At 29.4% G+C, this 20678-nt stretch overlaps 1 protein-coding gene across 1 annotated transcript; it reads left to right on the top strand.

Annotated features, from left to right (window-relative positions):
- The first annotated feature begins 2756 nt into the window (after positions 1-2756).
- LOC114269761 (uncharacterized) lies at positions 2757-20258 on the top strand. The gene is made up of 4 exons (XM_082923991.1): positions 2757-3650; positions 5790-6008; positions 19818-20052; positions 20122-20258. Exons 1-4 carry the CDS (start codon positions 2757-2759, stop codon positions 20256-20258), a joined length of 1485 nt encoding a protein of 494 aa, XP_082780117.1.
- Positions 20259-20678: the final 420 nt, after the last annotated feature.

Genomic DNA, 20678 nt, shown 5'->3' with positions numbered 1-20678 from the left:
CAATAACCCGTTCTGACATATGCAAACAGTAAGCCTTTCATTTCGCCTTTTGGGTTAGTTCAATAGTTTTTTTATTTTTATTTTTATTTTTTATTTTTAAATGTGAACAGTGAGCAATTCTTCACTTCTCCCTTGCAAACACTGGCCAAACAGTGAGCCTTTCCCGCGTATGCAAACAGTGAGCCTTTCTCACTTCTTCACTTTCATTTCTTTCTTTTTGGTTCTATTTTACAATGATTGTATCTCATTTCTTCACTTTTTTCTTTTTTTTTTTTCATTTATTTATTTTTTATTGTGGGAACCTTTTCCTTATATAATGAATAGATGTGATGTAATTGTAATTTGTTCAATGATTTTTTTTTTTAAATATGATTGTATTGTAGTTTGTTCAATTTCTTTTTTTAATTTTAAATGTGATTTAATCTTTTTATTTACTGTTTTAATGATTCTTCTTTACAATTATTTTTTTTATTACGAAAAAGATATGACTATAGTTAGATAGCATAAAAATATTTGCAATTTGTATGATTGAAGTTATCTCCTTTTGTGATTTGTATTTTGTCTAGCAAAAAAATAAATAAATTATAAAGATAAATGTGATTGTAGTTAGTTCAATGGTTCTTTTTTTCAATGTAATTGTAGTTAGTTTAATGGTTCTTCTTTTTTTCATTTATGTTTTTTATTATGAGAAAAATGTGATGTGATTGTAATTTGTTTAATGGTTATTTTTTTTAATGTGATTGTGTTGTAGTTAATTCAATGGTTCTTTTTATTTCATTTGTTTTTTTTTATTATGAGAAAAATGTGATGTGATTGTAATTTGAAAAATAAATTATTATGTTTTTTAATTCGTTGTATTTTTAACTACCGATTGTAGTTAGTTCAATGGTTCACATAAAGTACCAATTATTGATGATCATTAGATTGTGTTTTGAAGAAAAAAAATTTGTAATTGATTTTCTTAGTTTAATGGTTCTTTTTTTTTTCATTTACTTTTTTTTATTATGAGAAAATGTGATGTGATTGTAATTTGTTCAATGATTATTTTTTTTTAATGTGAGTGTATTGTAGTTAGTTTAATGGTTCTTTTTTTTTTTTTTTTTCATTTGTTTGTTTTATTATGAGAAAAATGTGATGTGATCGTAATTTGAAAAATAAATTAGTTTTTGAAAAATAAATTATTATGTTTTTTAATTATCAATTGACTTAACTCACTGTGTTTTTATTTATTTATTATTATTATGAGCAAAAATGTGATTGTATTTTTAACTACCAATTAGATAGCATAAAAATATTTGTGATTTGTATGATTGAAGTTATCTCCTTTTGTGATTTGTATTTTGTCTAGCAAAAAAAAAAAAAAATTATAATTTGACTTTTTAATATGATTGAAATTAGATAAACGTACTCTCATAAAGAGAAAGCTGTGATTATAGTTAGTTCAATGATTTTTTTTTTTAAATGTGATTGTATTGCAGTAAGGTTAATGGTTCCTTTCTTTTTCATTTATTTTTTTTATTATGAGAAAAATGTGATGTGATTGTAGTTTGTTCAATGGTTATTTTTTTTTAATGTGATTGTAGTTTGTTCAATGGTTATTTTTTTTTAATGTGATTGTATTGTAGTTAGTTCAATGGTTCTTTTTTTTTCATTTTTTTTATTATGAGAAAAATGTGATGTGATTGTAATTTGAAAAATAAATTATTTTTTGAAAAATAAATTATCATGTTTTTTAATTAGTTGCATTTTTAACTGCGGATTGTAGTTAGTTCAATGGTTCATGTAAAGTACCCATTATTGATGATCATTAGATTGTATTTTGAAGAAAAAAAATTTGTAATTGATTTTCTTAGTTTAATGGTTCTTTTTTTTTTCATTTACTTTTTTTATTATGAGAAAAATGTGATGTGATTATAGTTTGTTCAACGGTTATTTTTTTTAATGTAATTATATTGTAGTTAGTTCAATGGTTCTTTTTTTTTCATTTGTTTTTTTTTTATTTTGAGAAAAATGTTATGTGATTGTAATTTGAAAAATAAATTATTTTTTGAAAAATAAATTATTATGTTTTTCAATTATCAATTGACTTAACTCACTATGTTTTTTTTAAAAATTTATTATTATGAGTAAAAATGTGATTGTATTTTTAACTACCAATTGACTAAATTTGTGATTGGGTTTTAATTCGTTGTATTTTTAACTACCGATTGTAGTTAATTCAATGGTTCACATAAAGTACCCATAAAGTAGCCATTAGAAAAATGTGATGTGATTGTAGTTTGTTCAATGGTTATTTTTTTTAATGTGATTGTATTGTAGTTAGTTCAATGGTTCTTTTTTTTCATTTGTTTTTTTAATTATGAGAAAAATGTGATGTGATTGTAATTTGAAAAATAAATTATTTTTTGAAAAACAATTGTTCAATGAATTACATTATGGTTTAAATAGTGATCAGTTGGAAGTTTATGACACCATAATGAGTTCATACAATTATAAACAAGGGGGTTTATTTTTCCTTTACGGAAGTGGGGGAACAGGAAAAACATATTTGTGGAAAACATTGATAGTAAAGTTTAGGCCAGGAAAAAAAAATTGTCTTGACAGTTGCATCATCTGCAATTGTGGCTTTGCTGTTACCAGGAGGTAGAATTGCGCATTCACACTTTAAAATTCCAATTAATTTGGATGAATTCTCAAGTTGTAGTATTAATCAACAAACTAAATTGGTAAAATTAATTCAAGAGGCATCATTGATCATGTGGGATGAAGCTCCAATGCACTATCGCTATGGATTTGAGACAGTTGATCGTACTTTTAGAGATATTCTAAAGGGTACAGAATTTTGTTCAAGTGATTGTGTATTTGGTGGAAAACTATTCATACTTGGTGGTGACTTTAGACAAATTTTACTTATAGTACCAAAAGGTAGGCGGGAAGCCACAATTGCAGCATCGTTGAAGGAATCGACTATTTGGAATCATTGTCGCGTGTTGTATTTGAGGACCAATACGCGTATTATGGCTCATGATACTTCTATTCAAATGCATCAACAACTAAGATATTTTGCTAACTGGATATTGATGATTGGTGATGGAAAAATACCTGGAATTTCTTTCACTGAAGGCGGGGAGACTAATTGGATTGAAATTCCAGAACAATTCTTGATTAGAAATGGATCACATGCTTTACATGATTTGATCCATGCAATCTATCCAGAATTAAGTACTAGATACAGTGACAGTTCTTACTTGAAAGAGTGTGACATCTTAGCACCAAAAAATGCTGATGTTGATGAATTAAATGTCATAATGCTATCAATGTTTCCTGGAGAATCTCGAAAATACCTAAGTGCAGATACGATATGTCCAGCTGAGGGTGAGAACATTGATGAAGACATGCATCCACCAGAGTTATTGCACTCATTAAATTTTTCAGGAATTCCAAGTCATTGCCTTGAACTCAAAAAGGGAGCGCCTATGATGCTACTGAGAAATCTCAATCAATCTCAAGGTCTATGTAATGACACCCGTCTTATAGTTGAGAAAATGGGAGATAAAGTGATTAAGGCACGAGTGATTGCGGGTTCGAATATTGGGGAAGGAGTCTTCTTTCCACGTATCATTTTATCACCATCTACCACACAATCACCTGTAACGCCTTCAAAATAAACCCATAAATCATACATTCAAGACATCCACAAACTTAAGAGAATAAGACATAATTCTATTTATCAGAGTATTCATTACAAAAGTATCACGTGTTGACATCAAAAGTAAATGCCCTACGGGCTTACAACTTTTCAAGCCAACACTTGGTTAGAAAAAGAGAGTACAAACTCAAAACATAAAATAAGCCCTTGGCTTGATTTACATGTAATACACAAAAAGGAAGCCTTCAGCTTCTACAACCGCCCAAGCTAAGACCTTGGAGGCGGCATATCACCTATACCTGAAAATAATGTCCTATATAGGGTGAGTCAACGCCCAGTAGAGATATGCTAAACATAATATGAGTAATAACTAAAACATGAGCATTCGATAAATGTTAACACTGGTTAACCAACTTTCAGTACAATTCAATTCCATGACAAATATGTTCATGTTTCATTTTACTTTCCTTTACTTAACCAATTTTCAAGTCATAAACATGGCTCAGAACCTCGCCAAACAATTAAATGAGATTACAACTCATAACAACAATACTTCCATTTCAGATGAGATAACAACTCATATCAAAACACTTCCATACTTCGCAATAGATACACTTATTTGCTGTATCAATATCATATTAAAACACTTCCATACTTCACAACAGATACACATATTTGCTGTATCAATATCATATTAAAACACTTCCATACTTCACAATAGATACACATTTTTGTGCTGTATCAATGGAGTCCATCCCCTATCTCCTCCCAAATAATATCCGGTTTAGGAGTCCATTCCCTATCTCCTCTCAAACCGTGGAGTACATCCCCTATCTCCTCCTACACAATACAATGTATATAAAAAATTATCATATACATGATCAATCAATACACATATTTGATGTATTATTTCAATCGTCATATTCAATGACATATTCAATTGATTAGTTTTAATTCACCTAATCATCATGCAGTGTCTACAACAATCAAGACTATCCTCCACCGATAGCCCAAAGCAATTATTTCTAAACAAATAATAAATGCATCAACATATAAATTATCAACATTTTCAAAAGTGAGCGATTAATAAATCCAACTCCATCATTCGGTCTCATCTTAAGCCAATTTCATCATTTCCATCCCAATTTCATTATCTCATAATAAATATTATTAATTTCACAAATGACCCAATTAATCCCAACTAAGGTATTTTCTCCTTTTTCTCAATATTGACCCAAAGTTCCAAATATCATCAATAGACCTCAATAATTTCATTTTAAGGCCCAAATATACATATATAGTTCAATTGAACAAAAACCCATCTTTACACATTTTAAGGTTTGAAACCCAAACTCCAAAACTTTTCCAAATGCAACATTAAATCAAAATGACTGCAAGCTTATGTCAAAGACCATAAATATGAGTAGTAATCCCTACCTCAAATTCGGAGCTCAAAGGAGAAGATGAAGAATTTCGAAGTGCTCCAAACTCCAAGATTTTCGGATCAAAGTGAAGCTCACACCAAGCACAACACTTTTTGTAAAGGAACTAAGGAAGAAGATCACGCAGACTAGATCAAACCTTAGAGAGAAGTTGAAGTTTAGAGTGAGGAGCTCTCAAATGGAGGTTTTGAAAAGTTAGAGAGAGAAAGGGTTCAAGAAAAGTGATCCAAAAAGTCACTTTTTGGACTGATATAAAAGTCGCCCCGCTCGAGTGTGGAACTCCCCGCGCGAGCGTCAGACACAGACTCACGCTCGAGCGTGAAAAGCGTCGCTCAAGCGTCGATTGCACACTTCCAGAAGTTTTGCAGACTATGGTCCCCGCTCGAGCGGAGGAACAAAATCAAAAGGGCCCGCTCGTGCGTCAATAGCCCCACTCGAGCGTCCGATGACCTGTAAAGAAAAAATACTGGGAGATGAATAATCACGCTCAAGCTTCAAAACTCCCGCTCGAGCGTCAAAATCCCCGCTCGAGCGTGAAGGCCAAAATTTGGGCATCAACTTTTGGTTTCTAAGCACAACCAACCTGTTCCCAACCTGCCCAGCACAACCCAAGACTCAAATATAAAGAGTAAAGGATAGAAATGAGAATAAGACAACCACACACTCACGGAATCAAGTCCGGAGTACAATAAACAAAGGAAGGGAAAACTAGGATCGCTATATCACCTGTCCCGATTAAAAAAAGACAATTTCCCATAAAATTAGCATTTGCAATGACCATAAACAAAAGTCAAGGTCAGACTTTAAAAACAGTTGGTGTATATCTTCCTAATCTAGCATTCTCCCATGGTCAGTTATATGTTGCCTTATCGCGTGTTACCACACCATCAGGCTTGAAGATATTGATTGTTAATAAGGTTGACCAACCATCAAATTACACAAAAAAATGTTGTATATCGTGATGTCCTTGATGGCATTTGAAGATTGATATAAAAAGTCATTTCAAAATTTCAATGACTATGGTTTTTTTTGTTCACTTTGTTTAATTATACAATACTTACTACTCTAAATTTTAAATCTTATCCAAAATATTACATTCAGTATACAAAAAATTGGATGATCTAATCTTTTTTTTTTTTTATCATTTTCATTTAATAAAAATAATTTAAAAACTTACCCTTACAAAATATGTTTGTATAATATTTTTTGTGTAATAATTCATTACTTATTTTTTTTATTTTATCATAATGTAAACTTAACATTTTTTATTTTTCTATTAAAAATTCTTAATATTTTGATTTTCAAATTTCTTGAGATCTATAGATATGTCGTATAAAAATTTTATATGACAATTTTTTTGCTTATATGCATCTACGTTGTTAATAGGTGATAGAATTATCAAATATCCCTATTTTGCTGATTTACATCCATATGCAAGTAATTGGAGCATTAAAACTCAGTTAGTCAGGTTGTTATCTATGACTAATCGTCCTGGGAGAAATATGACATTCAGAATGATTTTTGTTGATGGACAGGTATTTATAACTCTTATCATGAGATAATTGTTAAATATTTTGTTTTATATTATGTTAAAAATGTGTTCTTATTACCTTTTTTCAAAAGGTGATGTCATGGAAGGAACTGTATGCTCTAAAGAATATGATTACTTCAAAGAACATTTAATTGAAGGAAAAATATATTGTTTCAGAGGAGTTCATATTACATTGGCTGATGAGAAATTCAAGTTGATGCCATATTATTATAAGATGTCTTTTACTAATGATACAACAATTGTGCACTTACTTGATCATGATAATAATATACCACTTTAGTGGTATTTCATTAAGAAATTATTAGACATTGGCCAATTTTTTTATCAAGATGTTCAATTAATAGGTACGTAACTTTTACCAAATGATACTTATTTAGATTATATACTTACATAGTTTATTACCATTACAAAAATTTAAACTATCAAAACAATAAACATGCCAATGCTAAAATATGCAGATGTGATTGGCTTGGTTGTTAGTGTAACTGAATGTCAAGGTATTGCAAATCGTGATAATTACAAGAGAGAGATTCTACTACTTGATACAAGGTATGATACCATAACATACAAGGTATGATACCATAACATATTTCTGTGTCTTCACCAAATTTGAAATACTTTATGCATTATATTATTTTTTCATAATCTCAACTTTTTTTTTTAATTGTAAAAACAGTTTCACATTAGTAAGACTAACTCTATGGGATGTGTTTGCAACAACTGATGGCATGCAACTATATCGTACTTTAGAGAATGAGTTAAAGATTATCATGGTAAGATTACTTTTCATTCACTTTTATAATATCTACATGCATATACAAATATTGGTATTAATAAATTATCTTTTCTCAACTTCGTGGTCCATGTCTCGCTACATGCAAATACAACAAGTTATATATTAATCATTCATTCCGTTATACAAATCATATTTGAGTGTGGTATGTTATGACTGTATAATATTAACCAATTATATATGACAATATAATTCTCACGATTATATATATATTGACATGTTTATCTAGGCTTGCTATGAATCATATATCACAAAAATTGGTATCTTGGAATCGAAAAAATGGATTATCAATTTCACAGTCATTAATAATATCAAATGCCAAAAGAATTCGAATACATGATTTTGCACCTATGCCAAAGGTAAGAATTGTTATCATCGTAATTAATGAAAGTTAAACGATATGTATATAAATTTGTTTATAGAGAGATTAATTTTTGTTTTTTCAAATATTTTGTAAGTTTCGTATTTTCGAATACTTAGGTTACATCAAACAAATTGATGTTGACAACCTTTGGATTGATTTGTGCAAAAACTGCTATAAAAAAGTTGAATATCATTATGATCACATTGTTTGTCGTCATTGCATACCTGATGATATTGATATTATAACGAGGTAATTTTCTTTAGGTAAATAATTGCTATGTACAATAATAATTCAAACTTAACAAGTGTTTTAATTTTTCATTAGGTACAATATTTCCTTTTATCAAGTGTCCTTTTTTTTTTTGATTAGATACAATGTTAACATTGTGGTCAAAGACAGTACTGGTTCAATAAATCTCACTGTTCAAGATAAACGGGTATAGTTTATCTTGCGAAGTCAACCATCATATTTGAAGAATATGAGATCAAAGGTAAGAAATTATAAAATTTATTCTTACCTTTTCAAACACAAAGTTATAATTCTAAAATTTTGTAGGATAATGGCGTTAGAATGATTAAAGATTATATTGCGTCATGCCAAGACTTGTTGGACAATCTTCACTGTGTTTAAAAGATTTAATTCTATTGTGTACACAACAACAATTAGAATTTAAAGAAATAAAGAAAATGAGAGAATTTGTTTGATTACAAAAATCAAACTCGAAATAAAAATAAATAAATAAAAAAAACAAATTTTATTTTGTTACAAAAACAAAATTTAAATATGATTTTAATAAATAAAAACAACACTGAAAATAAATTAAATAACTTACTTGATTTAATTTGTTCGAATTATTTTCTGATCAAGTCCAGTGTTTGACACTGTGTCCTTAAGACAGATTCGTCCTCTCCACGGTGCTTTCAGAATTTGGACGCCTATCTCCCAGGATGAAATGATCTTACCACAAACAATAGCAGCACTACAAATTGTTTACCTTACGAACACACTAAGTGTTTACACTCTTTCTTTCAGAAATAAAATGCAGCAAGATGAAGAATATAATTAGCAGAGGTGAAATACGAAATTTCTGAAATAATAACATCAAATGAGGGTGGTCCTATTTATAGATGTAAAGGTGGCTCTTGGTTTTAAATTGAACAGGTATGATACCTGTTGGTTTTGAATTCAAACAGATTTGAATCTGTTAACAATTCAAACAGATAGCAAAAACGGGAAGGGCACTGTTTGGGTGTGCACTAATTCCAAACTAGTTTATTTCTGTTTGAAAACGGGAAGGGCCCTGTTTGGATGTACAGAAAATCCAAATCAGTTTAATTTGAATTCTGCATTTTATTTTACCAAAACATAAAATTAAATTCAAATGTTTTTGGCCCAAAAAGATTAGAAGCCCAACCCAACCACACACCACGCACCCGCGCCCAAGCCCAGGCCCAGCCCAGCCCGCCTGACCGGACGGACGGCGGCGCGCGCGCGTGTGTGGTGATTTTTGGGTCCAATGGGTCTAGCCCATTTTGCCTATAACCTCTCCCTCTAAAACACTTGGGTACCCCTTGGGGCACACCCCAAGTATCTCACCCAAGCCTTATAAACCCTTTCAAAACTTCCCACCAAATCAATGTGGGACAAGCCAATTTACAACCTTTAAGGAATTTCCACCAAAACTCCATTTCCATGGAGCACACTTTGGCTTCAATTTCCCATTCACTCGGTAATGGTTTTGAGCAACCAAATATACCACGTGAATCACAACGCAGCATAGAACGCGTTACCACTTTGACCCGAGTAAATCGACACTCGGGGCCCACCTAAAAAATAGACCAAACTTGAGAAAAAATTCTGATTTTACCTAGAATTTTTCTACCATTTCCAACAATCCCCCACATGAATGGAATTTGATGACAACGGAAATGCAACAATATGCAGACTTTAACGAAAGAGTATAAGTCGAAAATATCTTGCATCAGGATAGGTAGTTTTCGGCCTTGAACCTTCCCTAGTGATAACCTATCGGACTTACTGGCTAACCAATGGACGCGATGCCTTGAATTGTTCAGCCGTTTGTGTAAGCCAAGACAATAGATTTCACACAAAATATCTTCTAACACATCGTGGTTCTCACTGTTGTGTTCATTTTGGCCTTGAACGCGCCTGGTTTTCATAAGTGTTTCTAGAGAATTTAGCCTTTTCATTCTCATAGAACCGGCCCCAGTTCAACACTCATATAGGTGATTCTTATTGTGAGTATCTCCTTATACTCGTCTTGATTTCATACCTTAATCAAGATATAAGTAATCATTAAAAGCAAAGCTTATCCTTATACCCCTGCATACAACATATGTTGCAGATATCACTCTCACTATAGGAATGGGTAGGGAATTTTTAATCCCTTGGTGATTTCTGGTGAGCCATACATAACTTAGTTGTCCCTTTGAACTTAGTTCTTGGGATCTCCAGTCATATAAGTAGGGTTACCATTATGACGACTCTTATATAATAGGCTTTACCTATTGCAGATTGACTATCACAATGAATGCAAATAGCTGGCACAGGTTTTGGCCACATTGGAATGTCTTCTAAGAAGTGACGAAGCCGTTCTGCTTCTTCATCTGCTTTGTCTAAAGTAATGAACTCGGATTCTATTGTGGATCGTGCGATGCAAGTTTGTTTCGTGGACTTCCAAGAAACAGCAGCGCCTCCTAGAGTAAAGACATATCCACTAATGGATTTTGAATCTTTAGTATCCGATATCCAATTGGCATCACAATAACCTTCGAGTACTGCTGGATATCGAGTAAAGTTCAAACCATGATCACGAGTAAATCTTAGATATCTAAGAACCCGAATGATCGCTTTCCAATGGTCTTCTCCAGAGTTACTAGTGTACCTACTCAATTTACTGATAGCATATGCTATATCAGGACGAGTACAATTCATTAGGTACATTAGGCTTCCAATGATTTGGGAGTATTTTAACTGAGACACTGCATCACCTTTATTTTTTGATAAATAAAGACTGATGTCTACAGGTGTTCTAGCTAAATTCAAATCTTCCTTGATAAATTTATCAAGAATTTTCTCAATATAATGAGATTGAGATAATGCATATCCGTCAGATGTTTTAGTAATTTCCATTCCTAATATAACATCTGCAACCCCCATATCTTTCATATCAAATCTTTTGTTAAGCATCTGCTTAGTTGATTTGATCATGTTTTGACTGCTTCCAATGATAAGCATGTCATCCACATAAAGACAAACTATGACATATCCTTGGTCAGTGTTTTTAACATAGACGCATTTGTCACATTCGTTTATCTTAAACCCATTAGTAAGCATTGCATGATCAAATTTTTCATGCCATTGCTTAGGTGCTTGTTTTAATCCATAAAGGGAGTTTACAAGTCGACAAACTTTCTTTTCTTGCCCTAATACTACAAACCCTTCGGGTTGTTCCATATAGATCTCTTCATTTAGATCACCGTTTACGAAAGCTGTCTTAACATCCATTTGATGTATTTCTAGATTAAACAACGCTGCTATAGCAATAAGCATGCGAATGGATGTTATTCTTGTCACAGGAGAATATGTGTCAAAATTGTCCAGACCTTCCTTTTGTCTGTAACCTTTAACAAGAAGTCTTGCTTTATACTTGTCAATTGAACCACCTGCTTTTATTTTTCTCTTGAATATCCATTTATATCCAAGAGGTTTAGAACCTAGTGGAAGATCCACAAATTCCCAAGTATGATTTTGCATAATGGATTCAATTTCATTATTAACAGCCTCTTTCCACAAAGGTGGTTCAGGACCTGTCATTGCTGCCTTAAAGCTTTGAGGTTCATTTTCTAACAAGTATGTCAGAAAATCTGGACCAAAGGATTTTGATGTTCTCGCTCTCTTACTTCGTCTTGGTTCATCATTAGTTAAATCCTGTTGGTCGAGACTATTACTAGTCTTTTGTGTTTGATTGTCATTAGTCTCTCGACTTTGTGTACAATCATAAGTTCTTTTCTGTGAACTTAATTCTTGTCCTTTCTTGTAAGGAAAGACATGTTCTAAAAACACAGCATTCCTTGACTCTATAATAGTGTTCACATTTATATCAGGCATTTCTTATTTATAAGTCAGAAACCAATATGCACTACTATTCTGAGCATAACCAATAAACACACAGTCTATTGTTTTTGGTCCAATCTTAGTCTTTTTAGGAACAGGAACTTCAACTTTTGCCAAACACCCCCACACTTTTAAGTATTTGTAGGAATGTGGTTGACCTTTCCACAATTCATAAGGAATGCTTTTGGTTTTCTTGTGGGGTATTCTATTAAGAACATAATTTGCAGACAATATTGCTTCCCCCCACAAGTTCTGTGGTAAGCCTGAACTTAGTAACATGACATTCATCATTTCTTTTAGGGTTCTATTATTCCTTTCAGCAATTCCATTTTGCCGTGGAGAATAAGGGGCTGTAGTTTGGTGAATAATGCCATGTTGTGCACAAAATTCATTTAATGGTGCATCATATTCACCACCCCTATCACTTCTAATATAAATCAATGAATTTTAAAACAAATTTAAGAAAAAACCAAAATAATTATGACTACTCAAGTCAGAATTAATGTTTTGACAAAATCATATCCTCATAAAAAATTTTGCCTAAAAATCAAACAATTCAAAAACCCATTTGATTGTATACGTTCTAGCAACTCAATAACAAATAAATGTCACTGTCATAAAAATATTTGTGACAGAAGAAAATTAAATTATCTCAACTAATGAAAGAGATACACCCCCATATTAATAAAATGGTTCATGGTTTAACAAATTCTACTACGCAAGTAAAATAATTATTAATGACATCTTATGTCACATAATTCAATAATCAACATAAAAGATTTCTTAAATTACTTCCCAATTAAACGGACCGATATAATTACATACATCTTCATGTTTAAATTTCTCTGGTGTTTAAACACCCATTCAAAATTGATTAGAAATATTCAAAATAACCTGCTTATGTCCAAAGTCGACATAACAATTTATCATTCCAAATCACTTGAAATCATTGTTAAGAAATAACTTGAGTTGATATCATACATGCATATCAAACGCATCAACTAAAAATAATGAATTAACAAAATAAATTAATCATGCATGATCCCATCACTTGCATCATGAAATAAAAGGATTCTCAACTCATAAATAAAATCCAACGCATTTAAACTTTAAACTTCAAAATGACAAAACATACCTACATTTAATAAGTTTGATTTGTACATAAATAAACAAATTAAATATGCATTAAAATGTTCTTGTGAATATATATATATATATATATATATATATATATATATATATTTTCCGACTCATGTGCAGAAACAATTCAAGACTATGAATCCACATTGTAATAAAAATAAAATTAGTTTGTAAAACTAATATTTTACTCTAGAAACAAATTCTTCCATGTATACTCACGATGAACTATGATAAAGTCAAAATAATTAACACCTTCTCACAAAGGGTTCAAAAATAAGTGGTCTACCAAACGAAACCAAAAGTTACTTACAAAATTAACAAATTGTGACCGAGTCACAAAGTTACATGATTGATTAACAAAATTAATTTTCTAGTTACTAAAATCAGAAAATAAATTACAATACAAAATAATTTTATTTTCCTTGTTACTAAAACGAGTAAAATAAAATACCGAAATAATATCTAATTACAAAAATCAGAAAACCAAACCACAAATTAATTTTCTAGTTACTTAAACCAGAAAATAAATTATAACACAAAATCATTTTATTTTTCTTGTTACTAAAACTAGAAAAATACTGTAATTTTATTTTTCTTGTTACTGAAACTAGAAAATAAAATACCACAAAACTATCTGATTACAAAAATCAGAATAAACACAAAATAATTTTCTAGTTACCAAAATCAGAAAATAAATTAAAACACAAAATAATTTTATTTTCTTTGTTACTAAAACTAGAAAATAATATAATTTTATTTTCCTTGTTACTAAAACTAGAAAAATAAAATACCAAAATAATTTTCTGTAACATCAAATAATATTCTGCAATTGTTAATGACACCAGTATATTACTACTAGTTGTCAAAGAAAAGAGACAGTATATTACTACTATCTGTCAAATAGCATAAATCACTATTTGTTTTTCCAACCAGAATATTAGTTTGAAAACGCAGAAAATTAAATACAATGAAGATACCAAAAAGGAATCTGTCTTAAGATTGTTGGACAATCTTCACTGTATTTAAAAGATTTAATTCTATTGTGTACACAACAACAATTAGAATTTAAAGAAATAAAGAAAAGGAAAGAATTTATTTGATTATAAAAATCAAGCTCGAAATAAAAATAAATAAATAAAAAAAACAGATTTTATTTTGTTACAAAAACAAAATTTAAATCTGATTTTAATAAATAAAAACAACACTGAAAATAAATTAAATAACTTACTTGATTTAATTTGTTCGAATTATTTTCTGATCAAGTCCAGTGTTTGACACTGTGTCCTTAAGACAGATTCGTCCTCTCCACGGTGCTTTCAGAATTTGGACGTCTATCTCCCAGGATGAAATGATCTTACCACAAACAATAGCAGCACTACAAATTGTTTGCCTTACGAACACACTAAGTGTTTACACTCTTTCTTTCAGAAATAAAATGCAGCAAGATGAAGAATATAATTAGCAGAGGTGAAATACGAAATTTCTGAAATAATAACATCAAATGAGGGTGGTCCTATTTATAGATGTAAAGGTGGATCTTGGTTTTAAATTGAACAGGTATGATACCTGTTGGTTTTAAATTCAAACAGATTTGAATCTGTTAACAATTCAAACAGATAGCAAAAACGGGAAGGGCACTGTTTGGGTGTGCACTAATTCCAAACTAGTTTATTTCTGTTTGAAAACGGGAAGGGCCCTGTTTGGATGTACAGAAAATCCAAATCAGTTTAATTTGAATTCTGTATTTTATTTTACCAAAAAATAAAATTAAATTCAAATATTTTTGGCCCAAAAAGATTAGAAGCCCAACCCAACCACACACCACGCACCCGCGGCCAAGCCCAGCCCGCCCGACCGGACGGACGGTGACGCGCACGTGTGTGGTGATTTTTGGGTCCAATGGGTCTAGCCCATTTTGCCCATAACCTCTCCCTCTAAAACACTTGGGTACCCCTTAGGGCACACCCTAAGTATCTCACCCAAGCCTTATAAACCCTTTCAAAACTTCCCACCAAATCAATGTGGGACAAGCCAATTTACAATCTTTAAGGAATTTCCACCAAAACTCCATTTCCATGGAGCACACTTTGGCTTCAATTTCCCATTCACTCGGTAATGGTTTTGAGCAACCAAATATACCACGTGAATCACAACGCAGCATAGAACGCGTTACCACTTTGACCCGAGTAAATCGACGCTGGGGCCCACCTAAAAAATAGACCAAATTTGAGAAAAAATTCTGGTTTTACCCAGAATTTTTCTACCATTTCCAACAAGACTGTGCCTATGCATTTATCATACATGTACCAACAATGCCACGTCAACTAGATTGTACACCGTGCGTGACCTTTGTTTCAAATATAGATTGGTCTGAAAAATGTCTATACCTTTCCGAAGGTAAATAATAATAATAATAATAATAATAATAATAATAATAATAATAATAATATGTAAGTATAACATTTTTACTTTATAACATTTTATAAATACATAATATATGTGTTGTTCATTAATTATAATTCTAACTATCATGTTGACAATGCAAGAATGCTGATGGAAGGCCCACAACAATTTAGATTTTAGTTGCACTTTGTTTTATTTATTCAGTGAATTTGGAACAAATGTAATAAATTCTTGTTTTTATTACTTTAATTATGCAATGTCAACATTTTCTTTAAAATTACGTATATTTTATGCTAACAATTTAAAACTATGTTTGACATAACCATAAATAATTTTTTTAAATTCAATCCCGTGCATAGAACGGGTGATATGCTAGTATATTATATAAGAAAAAAGAGATTTATAATGAGAAGCCTCCTAAGAGCTCCAAACTCTCATTCTAAAATTATTAATTTTTCAATTTATAAAATAGATTAAAAAACCTATTGGCTGATTTATTTATTTAATTATTTTAGAAATAATAATGGGAAGATAACAAAAATTTTCATAATCTCTCCATCATAATCTCTCTCACCAATTTTTTTTTTTAAAAAAAATTAAAACTTGCATTCCTTTTCTCTCCTCCAAAAAATCAAATAATATTTTTCATAAAAGTTGTGAGTATCTGTCTATATCTTATATATTATATTATAACACAACAAAATAAATAAATAAATAAAAATCAGATATACAAAAAGATAAAACTAATAAATTAGATTCTTATTTATTCAGTTAAAATATTTCTTTTGCCTCTCAATATCCAATTTTAAATTTTAAAAATCTATAAAGTCTATCTAAACAAATCTGATTTGAAAATATCTCTCACTATCATACTTTAAATCAATAAAACTCACATATCTATCACATATTTAACTCGCATCATAACTTACTTAAATAATAATAATTAAAAACGAATAGAAATACAGATAGATTAAATTTTTTTTTTAAAAAAAATAAAAACCCACAACTCCATCTAAAATAAATTGAAAAAAAAAATAGAAACCACGCAAAAATAAAGAAGATAAAAATTTAAATATGGATCTCAAAAAGATATAACAATATCTAAATTTTAATCATGATTTAATAATATTATTATCTATTTTTTTTGATATATATCTATCCAAATTTTAAATGACTTAATAGAACAAATTAATCAATTTTCTAAAATTATTGATTTTTCAATTTATAAAATAGATTTTTTTTTTAAAAAACTATTGACTGATTTATTTATTTATTTATTTTAGAAGTAATAATTATCCTTTAATTTATGAATTTCAAATGGAAAGATAACAAAAATATTTCATAATCTCTCCATCCTAATCTCTTTTGCCGATTTTCAAAAAAAATATTAAAACTTGCTTGCCTTCTCTCTTTCCCAAAAAATCAGATAATATTTTTCATAAAAGTTATGAATATCTATATATATCTTATATATTATATTATAACATAACCAAAAAAAACAAAAACAAAAAAAAAACTAAAAATCAGATATACAAACAGATAAAATTATAAATTTGATTTTTATTTATTCTGTTCAAATCTTTCTTTTGTATCTCAATATCCAATTTTAAAATTTAAAAACCTTTAAAGTTTATCCAAACAAATCTAATTTGAAAATATCTCCCGCCATCATACTTTAAATCAATAAGACCCACATATCTATCACATATCTAACTCACATAACTACCTAAATAATAATAATTAAAAATAAATGGAAACCATAGATAAATTAAATTGGGGAAAAAAAAAATAGAAACCCACAACTCTATTTTAAATAAATTGGAAAAAAAAAACCCAATAGAAACCACACAAAAATAATAATAATTAAAAAAGATAAGAATTTAGATATTGATCTCAAAAAAATGTGATAATATCTAAATTTGAATTATGATTTAGTAATATAATTATCTATTTTTCTTGTATGTATCTATCAAAATTTTAAATCAATTAATGAGACAAATTAATCAATTTTTAAGTCTTATTTAAAGAATAATCTGATTAGTTATCCAAACTCCTAAACTTCACGGGCATTGGAGGATGAGCTAATGGATTGGGTTATGTGAGGTTTTAGTTGCTGGAGATAACATTCTCTAATTCTATATATTTATTTGTTTTTTAATTTTTTTTTCCATGTATGATTCTCTTTCTCTGCTGTTGTTTTGGTTTTGGTTTCTGTTTTAGTGAGGTTTATGTGTTTGTTTACAAGTTTGCATGGTGGAGAAGAATTATTGGTAATTATGGTTGCAATCAAAGTATCTATGTTCGTTTTGTGCCAAGGATTTTGATTGGATTTTGTTTTCTTCAATGAAGACCATAAAATTGAAGTAAAAAAAATGAGTATCAAAATTTTTTATTTTTTATTGTCATTTTATTTTATAAAAAATGTGAAAATTTATTGAGAATTCAAGATTTTAATATAATATTAGGTAAATTTAAAAATTTTAAATATCATTGTGTCATTTATTTTTATCCTCTTTCTATCCCATTATACAATTACAACTATTTGTTAGTTTGTTAATTATAATTTAATTAATTGAAAATGAAAACTTAATATAACTTTTCATATATATTATAGTTAATTTGTTATATCTATAGTCGTATATAATAGCATAATATACAGGGATAATCTCTAAATATAATTTTTATTTTTTTATGTAATTAAATAGACCATCTTAAATAGTATATAGAGGAGTTAGATGGCTTCTTTCATCTCTAAAAAATCCAATCTATTTTTATTTTTTACTTTTTAATTTTTAAATTGAAACATCAATTATTTATGTCCATAAAACAAAACTGATAAACACATATCCAAAAACTACACGATTTTTTTTATTTATATTTAATATGTAGAATATTTACAAATAGAAAATGTTTGACACCTCAAATTTTTTTTCCATAATCTGACTTATAATGATGTAGTCATAAGTGTCAATTTTTATATAAATATGAGAAGAGAATTAATTAAATTATACATTTCAACTAACCATATATTCAAACTTTGACTATTTCAAGATGTTATTTCATTATAATTCCAATTAAGAGAATCTTCAACCCTTAATAATTTTTTAATCAAATTATAATTTGATAAAAATTTAAAAACATGAAATGTTGAAAATTATTGTTTTTTTCCATCAAAATTGGTGAAAAGAAAAAAAAAATTGGGATAAGAATGAAATTCTTTTAAAAATTGATAAAAATTTAATGAAAAAGTTAAAGTAATTCATATAAAATCAAAATTTTATTCAAATTTAAAATCAAATTAGATAAAAAAAAAATTAAAAAATGATGAAAGTTTAAAAATATTTTGAAACTTTCTTATTCTTAAAGAGTAGAAATCCATGTGTGTATTATATTCATATTGTTTTTTAGTTATGAAACTGAAATCAAAAGAAATATAACTTAAATTATTGGATTAATAATAGAAACATCATATTAATTATTATTAAATACAACTTCACTTCACATTTAATTGTATATTTGTCTTACATATAACTTTTAAATTTGTATATTTTCATAACAAGAAGAGGTATGTCATAACTCAGTTAATCAAAGTTAACTTTTTTTTAATAGAAATTATTAAAATTACACTAATTAGACTTATATATATATATATATATATATTTTAAATTTTTTTAAACTAATAATTTAAAAATTTATAAATATAAAAGTTAACTTATAAATTTTATGTATACCACAAAATAAAATATTAAATTATTTCAAGATAATTATAATAATTTTTTTTTAATTTATAAAATCCCGTACATAGCACGGGTTACCACTAATTCCACAAAAGCTAAAAGGCTTCTTGTGGACTATTTTACATGGCAAACTCCTAACCAACAACATGAGATTGAAAAGAGGGCTTTCAGATAACTCTTGTTGCCCATTTTGCAATGAAACTGGGGATCTCAACCATCTATTTAGAGCATGTTTCAAAGCTAAGGAAGTTTGGATTGTTGTCAAAAACCAACAGTGGTACTTGCAGATGATCGATGAAAATTGGATGCATTGGCTGATCTCTAACTCCAAAACGAAGGCTAAATTTGGTGCCAAGTCTGCTTGGAGCACTGTCTTCTTGGTCACACTTTGGAAAATTTGGAAGAACAGGAACCTCAAAATCTTTGAAAACAAATTATCTAATCAATTTGAGAGTTTGAAATATATTCTTAATTACTCTACTGAAATTGATCTTACTTTCAACTTATCTATTATTAATCCTAGACCTCCATTGAGACTAATTAAATGGTCTCACCCTCCTGTAAGTACTTTGAAATTGAACACGAATGGAAGCAAAATAGAGCAGGGGCCCCAATGGCTTCGGGGATCTCATTTGGGATGAGAGGGGAGCTGGGATCTGCGACTACTATGAAAGGATGGAAAGTTATACCAGCCTTGAAGCTGAATTATGGGCGGTGTATAAAGGCTTGACAATCATTCTCCAAAAAGGCTTCAATAAACTGATTGTGGAAACTGATGCCCAAGAGGTTGTGAAGCTACTTGTAGAAGGCCCTGGAGAGAAACACCATCATAAAGGTCTGGTGGAAGATGCGAGGATCATATTCAATGGCTGCTAGTGCATCGCCCAACATGTTTATCATGAAGGAAATCTCTGCGCGGATGCTCTAGCCAAATTGGGAGCTGCTCAACCTGAAGACATCTTAGTTGTTAATGACCCTCCTGTTGAGATTAGAGAGCTGCTAGTTCCAGACATGCTGGAGTTAGGTAGGGAAAGGGTCTAGTCCTCTGTTTTTAGTGTTATTTTCCGTTGTATCCAAAAAAAAAAAAAAAAGAAGGGCAATTTCTCTTCTGTCTTCTTGTGACTGGACTAGTCCATTGTTTTAAGGCCACAATAGGACCCTTCAAGATATTTCGAGTCATTTATCTTTTATTTTTGTTTGTGTGAGTTATTCATGAACGAAAAAAAAAAGAAAGTAAAATCAAAAGGATTTGAGAGTTAAAATATAGTATTTTTTTTAAAATTATATTTGTTGCACATTTTTTAAAACAATAAACATGATAAAATCACATAATTATAATTGTCTGATCAATTTAACTATTTTTTATTTTATTTTATTTTTTTTAATGATTTCGTGTATAAGGGTAAAAGATGAACATATCATATCATCTTCACATGATGTATTTTTGGGCCAATAAATTAG

This window comes from Camellia sinensis, chromosome 4 (genome assembly GCF_055761805.1).
Source record: "Camellia sinensis isolate YWXY chromosome 4, ASM5576180v1, whole genome shotgun sequence".
Lineage (NCBI taxonomy): Eukaryota > Viridiplantae > Streptophyta > Magnoliopsida > Ericales > Theaceae > Camellia > Camellia sinensis.
The sequence above is the reverse complement of the archived record's forward strand: the minus strand, read 5'-3'. Positions and strand labels throughout refer to the sequence as shown.

What these genes read in the sequence shown, in the direction of transcription:
- LOC114269761 (XM_082923991.1), top strand. Translation starts at nt 2,757, where the DNA reads ATGTGGGATGAAGCTCCAATGCACTATCGCTATGGATTTGAGACAGTT. An exon ending in AGATATTGATTGTTAATAAG is followed by an intron (nt 6,009 to 19,817) that starts GTTGACCAACCA and finishes GAAGCAAAATAG; the next exon opens with AGCAGGGGCCCCAATGGCTT. An exon ending in AGAGAAACACCATCATAAAG is followed by an intron (nt 20,053 to 20,121) that starts GTCTGGTGGAAG and finishes TTTATCATGAAG; the next exon opens with GAAATCTCTGCGCGGATGCT.